The sequence below is a fragment of the Herpailurus yagouaroundi genome, unplaced genomic scaffold (assembly GCF_014898765.1).
Source record: "Herpailurus yagouaroundi ecotype Mexico unplaced genomic scaffold, PumYag 196, whole genome shotgun sequence".
NCBI lineage: Eukaryota > Metazoa > Chordata > Mammalia > Carnivora > Felidae > Herpailurus > Herpailurus yagouaroundi.
In genome coordinates this window covers 36,060,585-36,070,038 of record NW_024412427.1, presented here as the reverse complement: position 1 = coordinate 36,070,038, position 9,454 = coordinate 36,060,585, and the positions used below count along the sequence as shown (strand labels likewise).

Here is a 9,454-nt window from a genome sequence, read left to right as displayed (position 1 = left end):
TCATCTCTTAGAGATGAGGTTCAGAGACATGCACCCATATGGATCACACAGCTGGTTTGATCCCAATCCATGCACTCTATCACCAGGTTATTCTGACTCTTACAGGGATGTTTGGGCTTCTTTCATATATTCTTCTTCAGGTTAGGGTCTTAGAATATGTTTTTGGAGCATCTGCTAAGGACAAATTCTAGATGGATCTTGGATTTGATCCAGGAAGGCAGTGCTACAAATTTTCAGAATATTAAGCATTTAAGTTCAAGGGGGAAAGGGGTAGGTGAAGGAGATCAAACCCAAGTCCTTATTCCAGGACAGTGGTTCCTAACTTGTGCTGGACACTGGCATTACCAGGCTGTGGCCCTGCTCAACGACATCAGAATTTCTGGGGCTGGGACCCAGGCAGCAGGTATTTTGTAAGTGCTGTGGAAGGAACTACTGTCCTAGAGAGATGGCCCCTGTGTCCCCTAATATTATTATTAGGATGATAATATTAATGGTATTCAAAGTAAAAGTGTAAGCAGCCGGGGCTATTGTGACCCTTATCTTAGGAGACACTCCCACTTTTCCACCAGCTAAGTCTTTGGTCACTCTGTGGTTATTTAAAACAAGTGAAAAGTAGAAATGAAACCCAAGAATTGATATTCATCAGAAAAAAAAGTCATAAGCAAAAAAGCTAAAAGATAATTTTTGTTAAATAATGAACACTCGTAAAACAGCAGTGAAATGGTATTAAAATGTCTGATTACTTATTTCTCAGCATTCATCGGATAACTTAAGCAGCATGAAGCAGTAGTTGCACTTAAAAAAATGACAAGAAAATAGCTATTCATTTAGTCGACAGGGAAGGTTCATTTCCTTTTAAAGATCAATGGTGTCACTGCTCATCACCAGGGTGAGTGTCAACACAGGCATCTTTATGCTGAGATGGTATCCACAGCTCCTTTGCCTACAGTTCCTGGAGCAAACTTCAGGGTCTTTCTGGGAGGGGTCTTGGGAGGGACTGTGGCCTGCCCCCCACCCTAGATCAACGAGGCCCCAAGACTGCATATTGCTGCGTGGTGGCTGCTGAATTTGGACATATCCAAAGGAGGCCCAATGTTCCTAGGCTGGGGGCAGCATGGAGGGAGTGTCCACTGGGCCTGGAGACAGACCCCATGTGATTCTGGACTTGCATTTTTAGGGCTGGACCCATCTGAAGACCAGTGGCAGCTGGGAGGACTGCCAGCAGTTCTGTCTCTCTTCCTGCCAGCCCCATTTTCTTCCTGCAGGGAAGGATCATGGACAGGGAAAATGACGGAGGAGTGAAGCAGGGCCACAGACAGAAGTGACGAGTCCTCTGCCCTCTGCCTATTGCACCATATTCCATAAAAAATAAACACATTTGAATTGTTTGTGTATTGCTAATGCTATGGCATTCCAGGCACTGGCAGGCTGCAGAGAGAGCTGCACTGTCATGAATCCACCAGAATCCATCCAGAGACGGCCTTGAGGGTCAGGATCTTTGGAGCTTCCCTTTGGAAGGGTCAGCAGTGCCCATGTGCCTCGTGCTCTACACAGTGCTGTGAAAATGAAATTAAAGGGTAAAAACAAAAGAAACCCATGGGTAGAAAATCCCAGGGCTTTATGGAGTCGTTTGGCAATAATTTATAGTGTACAGCATCACAAAGGTGTGTCTGTGTGTCCTCCCCTTGCCAGCCCTGCCTTCTGTGCATCTGCACACAACTGGCCCCAGGTTCTTCTCCTATGTGCCTGGAGGAAGCTCATAGGTGGTTGTTCTTGGAGAGGTAGGCGATGAGGGCCACAGCCACGCCCACGTAGATACCAGTTCCAATCGTGATGGATAGCACAGCCAGGAACAGGGCCCGCCGGGAGCTAGTGCTGGCCTGGTGGAAGTCGCCCTTGGCCACGGCTTTGTTCGTCTGTTGGAGAGAAAAGAGAGAGGAAAAAAGGAAGTCAAGATGAGCAAGTCAGAGCAAATGAAGTGACTGTAGTGTTCACCTCTGGTGCCTTTCCAACTTTGAACTTAGCTGACAACAGACAGGGAGGACTTGCCAAGGGGTAACTGGGTGTACTCCCAGGTGTGATGCAGCTGTTCTATAACTGGCAAAGAAGAAATAGGGAGGTATTGCTCCCCCAGACTGCAAGGCAGTTAAAGCTTAAAAAAAGAAAAGTGTCCCCAGGAATACCCATGGCTGGCAGTACTCCACCACCAATGTGGGGTCCAGCGTCTTGGGAACCAGGATGTGAGGGATAGAGTAGATATTACAGCCTCAGCACCCTGTTTTCTACCCATAGATGATAGTTTATTTTATTTGGAAAACATTGAATTTCCTTTTTTAAAATTTTTATTTATTTATTTTTTTGAGAGAGTGAGCAAGCCAGGGAGGTACAGAGAAAGGGAGAGAGAACTCCCAAGCAGGCTTCACCATTTCAGCATAGAGCCCGACGTGGGGCTTGAACTCATGAATTTTGAGATCATGACGTGAGCCAAAACCAGGAGTCAGATGCTTAATTGACTGAGTCCCCAGGCACCCTGAATAACACTAGAATATGTTCACACTTACCTGATTTAACTTTAAAACATAGTAGGGGTGTGAGGAAGGAAATTATAGTTCTCATTTCCCAGAGAGGATACTATGGCATAAGACTGTTAAAGCAATTTCAGGATACTTAACACTTTAGTCTTCAGCTGGTGGCCATGGAACCCAGCATTCCTGACCACTGACCTTCTTCACCATAGCTGCAGTTGGTAAAATTCAACCATCAATAAAATTATGATGTAAGACCAATACCCACATTTCTGGTCACTCAGTTGCCTAATGAGGTGTTGCTTTGATAAAATTCATGTTTCTTGGGATCACAAGATGGATAGGAATGTGGAGGCTTGGGATGTTGTATCTGGTTGGGTATTTTGCAGCAGACCCTATGTACTCATCCCCAACCCCTTCCTTTGCTGTCCCTCTCCACAAGTGAGACTAGAAATGTTACACAAGAGCATAGGGACTGTCATGAGTTTCAGCTGTAACCATCCTAAAAGGACCACTTGAGGAAAATGATGAATTTGGCTGATGGGGGTAGAAGGTACTAGGACCCCCTAACCCCTGGGAGGGTCAAGTGATGCTGACGAGGGTTAACCCCAAGATGGCTGGGGATTCTTTGTGGTCGGGGAAAGGCAGAGCCCACTGTCCAGGTCAATGTCCTAACTCACTCTCTGGCCCATCTCCAGAAAAACAGATCTTCCCTGGGTCCTATCTCCATGTGTCATCAGTGGTATTTCTGCATTGTGTAGGCCGGTATGGGTGTGGTATGTTGTTTACTCAAACTAAGGTATGCCAAAACCTTTGCAACAGACCACAAAGGGTTAGACTCAGAAGTAACTCATGAGATGAAGTTCCACCCTGCACAGTCCTGACCCTGACTGATGAAATGTGGAGCTCTGTGTCTGGTTGAGAAGGGACTCTGGTCTGCTTGGGATCTCTCTTTTTCCTATCTGTTGGATCCTGGAGGTCAGTTTTTGCCTTCCTCTCCTGATTTTCTTTCTTGGAAGGGAGCTTGGGAGCTCACTGCTGACAATTCTTGATGAAGCAGAGCTAAGGGAATGCTGAATGAGAAGCCTCCTAGGACAATGCTAATTAATTAATTAAGCCTCAATTAGCTGTGTTTCATTTTCTCTAGCAGCACTCCCAAACACCCCAGTATCTCATAACATGATTCCCTAGAAATGCCCATCCTTAGCCAGGCGGCCACATTCCATCAGAATGGGGCTTTGCTACTATCTCTCATTACCTCTACCCTTAAGGCAATCTGCCCTGGGACTTGCTACAGGAGAGGACAGACAGGAAGGCAGGGCACACTGGGCACTCCCTCCCCCTGAAAACAGGTCCTGCCGGGAGTGCCTGTGTCCCAACTGACCCATCTCATCAAGGCTCACATGTTTCAGTAACTATGTTTAGTAGTTGCCTTCCTGGCTCAGCTTTAAGCTCCAGAGACAGGTCCACGCCTGCCTTGTCCACACCATCTGCCTGAAGCCTGGGTGGATGGTAGGAACTCACTGAACATTTCATGAATGACCGAGTGGGCTGTACAAGATCAGCTCCCTTCAAATGCTTCCAGGTGGTACTGGCACCAGGTGCACCCTCCTGGGTTCTCTGGTGGTCTGTGTAAGGAAGGTAGTGGCACTGGGTAGCCTTGACCTAAGCTCTGGCCCATCTCTGCAGACATCCCCTCTGGCAGGTTCTGAGCCCATGGTGCGAGTGCTCTAGTCCCCAGGAGCCCAGAAGTGTCAGCTGGGGAATCAAGCTCCATGGTTTACTCTCACAGTGCAAGCTGGGAACACCCTCTACGTTTTGTTTGGTTATAGGGCAACTGTTCCAACAGAAGTGTGTTGTGTTGGAGATGCTATCTGCTGAGATGTATCAGAAACAGCAAACAGATAGAGCCTCATTGGCAAGCAGGCTGCTTTTCAGCAATGCCACTCAGCATCTGCATTTTGCAGAAGCTCCTGTGAGGTAGCGATGCTGTTTACACTCCACAGACTGGGCATCCTGGTCTAACAAAGGTGGTCCCTGACACACATCCTTTGTTTCAGAAAATGGATCCTGTGGCTACAAATCAGCTTGTATCTCCTTTGAGGTGCAACCTTGAAGAAATATTTCCATACTGAAAACTTCTGGGCTAAGTCTCCAGGCTTTTCTTGCTATGCAGGAGTGCAGGGGTCTGGTCCTGGATCCAGGGGTCTGTGAAGCCCTGATGCTGAAAGCAGGACTGTGTGCATGTGCATTTTTATGAGCTGAGGGTCAGCCAGGCCTACTGGATTCCCCCAGCAGCCACGTTTCCAGCTGCTCTGACTGCTACATTGGGGTGGGTGGGGAAGGAAAGGAGATACCAAGGAACAGAGCCAACCTGGCATCTCCTGGTAGGGACAGGAGGACATTGCAGATGCTTGCTTCTTGGCTGGAATAAGCAGATGTTGTTTGTTTGCCCTAACTGGGGATCTAGACTTATCTACACCCCAGTGTGCACATGCAGCCCATGGTTTGTAAGTGAGTGTGCTGCAGGCATGCTGAGAGGCCTTACTTGGAATGGCATGTGGGTCTCATCAGCACAGACTGCACCATGTCAGATGGCTCTGCAGCAGGACTTCTCAAACTTGGGGCACATTCCAATTGCCAGGAAGCTTTGAAAACTCCTGATGCCCAGGCCACACCCTGGGCCAGGGAAGTCAGAGGCTCTGGGTTGGGACCTGGCTTCTGTGCCTTTCATGCTTCCAGGTGATTCCAGTGTGCAGGCAAGGTCGAGACCAGGGTGGCCAACTGTCCCAGTTTGCTCAGTACTGAGGGGATTCCCAGGACTTGGGACACTCAGTGCTGCAATAGGGACAGTTCAGGCAAACTGGGATGAGACTCACTGCTTTGCAAGAAGGCAGCCCTGGTCTGGCATGGAGAGCATCCTGATGACCCACATTTTCCCAACAGAATCACCTTTCCATGTTAGCAATAGAAGGAATGAAACTGGGAGAGTTGGAGCTCAGGGGGTGAACTCAGCCTCCTGGGTGTCCCCACCTGAGGTCGTGGCAGCTGTGTGCCCTGATGGCCTGTCCATTCACCATGCAAGGCACTTCTTTGATTCCTGCATGTGGGCATTTGCAGAAAGGGAAGCCACTCACACCCTCAGCTCTCACACTTTTGTTTTTAGCTTGTGAGGTGTTATTTCTAAACCTCATTCCCTCTGGTTTATGGCCCTAAGGAGTATTGGCTGGCATTTTACCTCCTAATAGCCTCCTTTCTAATGGCAACATGGGATTGACCTCTGTTTTTGTGGGGCCAACATACCCTGCAGGTGGGAGCCCCATCCTTGATCCTATTCTGTCCTCCTGGAAAATGCCTTCTGTTGTGGAAGGTGATGTGTGCCAAAGGAAATGGACAGCTTAAACTCCCTCTCGCACTTTGTTCTCAGGCATTCAAATAACTCACTTGAGTCGTCTTGTGCTTGTCGGGGGCCCCTTCCTCCTGACTTGCCTACACCTTTCCCACTTTCTCTAGCTGCCGGCTACAGACCTTACCACAGGTGGACCCACTCACATTGTCTCCAGCAGTGCCTGCTATAGTCCCCACGCCCTGCAGCACAGCATGCATGGCCTTCTTGACCCTGAACCCCAATACTGCCCAGCCTCATCTTCTCCCAAAGTGGGGTGACCTGCCACCAAGGCCCTCCCACTGTGGGGTCAAGGATACTGCCAGCCCCTGGGAGTGTGCGTGTGACTTTACTTAAAATCATGTACTCCACCTACTTTAAAAGGGGAAGAGGGAGTCTGAGAGTTGGTGTTCCCATCTGTGCAGTGGACCAATGGGCATGACGCTTGGTCAGTGGAAGCTCTGACACTGGCTCCTGCCCTTCACTCTCCAGACCCACACTCTTCCCACATTTACCTGCCTGTGGCTAGGAGGCTGCCCTGGTTCCTTCTCCCTAAGGGCCTCTCAGGGAGATTAGAAGAGGGGGACAGGGCTCACCACCTGTGAGGGCTGCAGAACTGATGATTCCTGCAGGTTCAAACCCTCCATCCTATTCTCTCCAGGCCTCCTCATTGTGGCTTCTCTGACATGCCCACTCCAGTCACATCCCTGTCCCTTGTGGTCCCCATGCCAGCCATCTTTGTAAATCAGCCCTCTGCAAATGATCTAATTGGGGTGAGTCATCTATTTCTTGACTGACCAGCTACAGCTAAGACAGCAATAAAATGTTTGCATCAGCTGTGACGTGGCTGTGGGCCTGGGGCAGGCTCCCTGAGGACCTGACCTGCAGGCTTTTTGTTGCCTGTGAGAGGCCAGCAGGCTTCCAGGCACCCATCCCGGGCAGCCTTCTCTCTCCTGATGGCTGTGTTTATCACCCATTGCTGAGGGACACATCATCCCCAGCTTTGGCTTCAAACAAGAATAAGCCCTTCCATGTCTACCAGTTTCTGAGGGTCAGGAGTTTGAGAACTGCTCAGTGAGGTGGCTCTGTCCTGACCTAAGTGGGGCTTGGGCTGCATCTCCTCTTTCCTCAACATTCTTACTGAGTTATGGGCTGAGGCAGGCCACAGGGCTGGGGAAAGGCAGGTCTCACTGGCTCAGTGCCCCCTTACTGGAAGTTTCTGGCTCCTTCCTCATGACCTTGTTCACCTCCAGTCTGCCCGGACTCTCCTCCTAGACAGATGGCCTGTCTTTGGGCATCTCAGGATCTGCTCCTGGGGACCCTTTCATGAAAGTAGCTATGGCTCAGATTGGCTCCTGCTTGCACAGGTGAATGTGAACTCCCATGAAGCCAAGGGATGCACTCATGGTGTCACAGTCAGGAGCTCCTCCAGTCAGATCAGAATCAAATCTGTGCCAACTCTTGGGGCAGTGACAATTTTGGCTCCTGGGACTAGGCTGAGAGGCAGTCCTCCCATGGAGCTCATATTCACAGGGCGGTTGCCTACAGGCAGCTTTCCCTCAGCATCACCTCTGTCACCCCTGAAGGCAGAACTGGGAGGGCCAACTGGACAGAAAGAAGCATGACACTGTAAGCCAGGCCCTCTGGCCCAATCTATAAGCAGCTGTTCCCATTTGTACCCATGAACAGGACAGGAAATCCACCTGCTCCTGATTTGGGGTGGGAAACTTCTCCCTTGGGGCTGGGTTTTCCTTCCCTGCCCTTCCTCCAACAGGTCATGAGTGAATTTTTTACTTTCTTTTGGGGGCCTTTTGCTTAGAAGACAGAAAGTACAGGTGGCTAGCAAGTTCTTGACCAGCACCTAGCTGTACCTTCTGTGGGACCCAGACTTGCACCCTCTGGAAGGTGGCTAAAGTCATAAGGGAGTGGGGAGCCTTAAAACACCGGGGCATAAAGAATCTCCAATCAGAAAGCAAGAAGCCTCAGACTCCACAGGGCACCTTTGGGGCCTGGCTCAGCCACAGGCCTGACTGGGGAAATGTCCCCCTCCCCCTTACACCTTGGAGGCGCTGAGTTCTTCAATAGCCTGCTGGAACATTTCACACTGAAACACTAAATGGGCACTCTGGTTCTTTGGTTACACAACTACCCTCATTTATCTGGTTGTGAAGATACATAGAAAACCTGACTTTTAAACTGAAGAGCAAAAGGAAAACAGTGCTAAAATTCCTGAAAACCACTGGCTTCTTCTCCTCTCTCTTGAGTGAAGGGATTTAAACTGAGGAATTAAAAATCATATAAACAAAGAATGCACAACCAGGACAAACACACTGTGGCTAAGTGTGAGGTCAGTCAGCTGTGCCACTGGGGCCACACCTCCTGAGGTGAGGCCAGGCACCAAATCAGACCACCACGTCAGGGGCACACGTCATCTATCACAAGGCAGGAAACTTCTTATACTCATTTAACAATTTAAATTTGCTCAGGTTTTCATGATGAGACAGTCCATCTTGCAGAGAATTAGTTAAATTTACATTCCTTGGGTGGCACTTTTTAATACTTTAGCTTATTTATCCACAGAAACGTCTCTCTGTTGGTGGTGACAACAGAGGCCAACTGAGGGGCAAGCAGACCTCCACAGAAAATGCTGACAAAGATGCATGGCTTGTCTCATGCAAACTGTAGTTGAGGATTCAGAATGCATGTGGGATCTGCAAAGAACCCACAAGAATGCCTAGATGAAAAAAAAAAAAAACATCCTCCAGGCCCAGAAATCATGAGGCCTCACATGACAGCCTGAGTTGGGTAAGACTGCTCTACCCTCTATCTGGCCATGTCTACCATGTGAAAGGGGGAGACACCATGGCTGGCAAGCAGGGAGGAGGAGAGTGGGGGAGATACTGCTCCCCTCCTTCCCAGGTGTGCAGCCATGCCCCAGCCAAACACATCTTGAAAGAACTGTGCTGTACCCCCCCCCCACCAGGCTCAAGTGGGAAAGGGACACAGTACCAATTATTAGTGAGAATGTGGAAAAAACAAATTCTCACACAGGCCTGGTAGGAGTGTAAATTCTTATCACTACTTGAGGAAACTATCAGTCTTCTCACAGCTGAACATATGAGCACATTATACAACAAACCTACTGTTAGTAAATACTTAAATATTACTTATATGTTCACCAAAGAACATCTACAAGAATGTTTGTAACAATGACCATCATAATAGCTCCAAACAGGAAGCCAGACAAATGTCCAACAGCAGTAAAAAGGATAAACAATAATGATACCCAGTAATGGTAAGGAAATAAATCTCAGAAACATAATGTGGAACAGAAGAAGCTGGACACAGGATTCTATTTACATAAGTAAAAAACAGGCTAAAGTAGTCTATGCTGTTGGCATAGAAGTAGGTTAGTGGATATCTTTGGAGAGGGTCAGTAACTGGAAGAAAGCATAGTTTAAAAAATCTACTCTTGCACCCAAGATAATTTTAGAAGTGATTCTACCAAAAATTAAATGACCATATGAGAACTATTCATAAAGAA

The 9,454-nt window shown here is 48.5% G+C and overlaps 1 protein-coding gene across 11 annotated transcripts in view; it reads right to left on the bottom strand.

Moving 5' to 3' along the window:
• Positions 1-666: 666 nt before the first annotated feature.
• SYNDIG1 (synapse differentiation inducing 1) overlaps positions 667-9,454 on the bottom strand; it is a 185,395-nt gene continuing 176,607 nt past the window's right edge. For 10 of the 11 annotated variants that reach the window (XM_040447882.1, XM_040447886.1, XM_040447881.1 and 7 more), the window contains one exon: positions 1,758-1,916. In XM_040447882.1, coding sequence (XP_040303816.1) covers positions 1,758-1,916 — 159 coding nt within the window. Of the gene's footprint in view, positions 1,917-9,454 lie in introns of all 11 variants that reach the window. The other variant, XM_040447890.1, reaches the window with a different exon arrangement.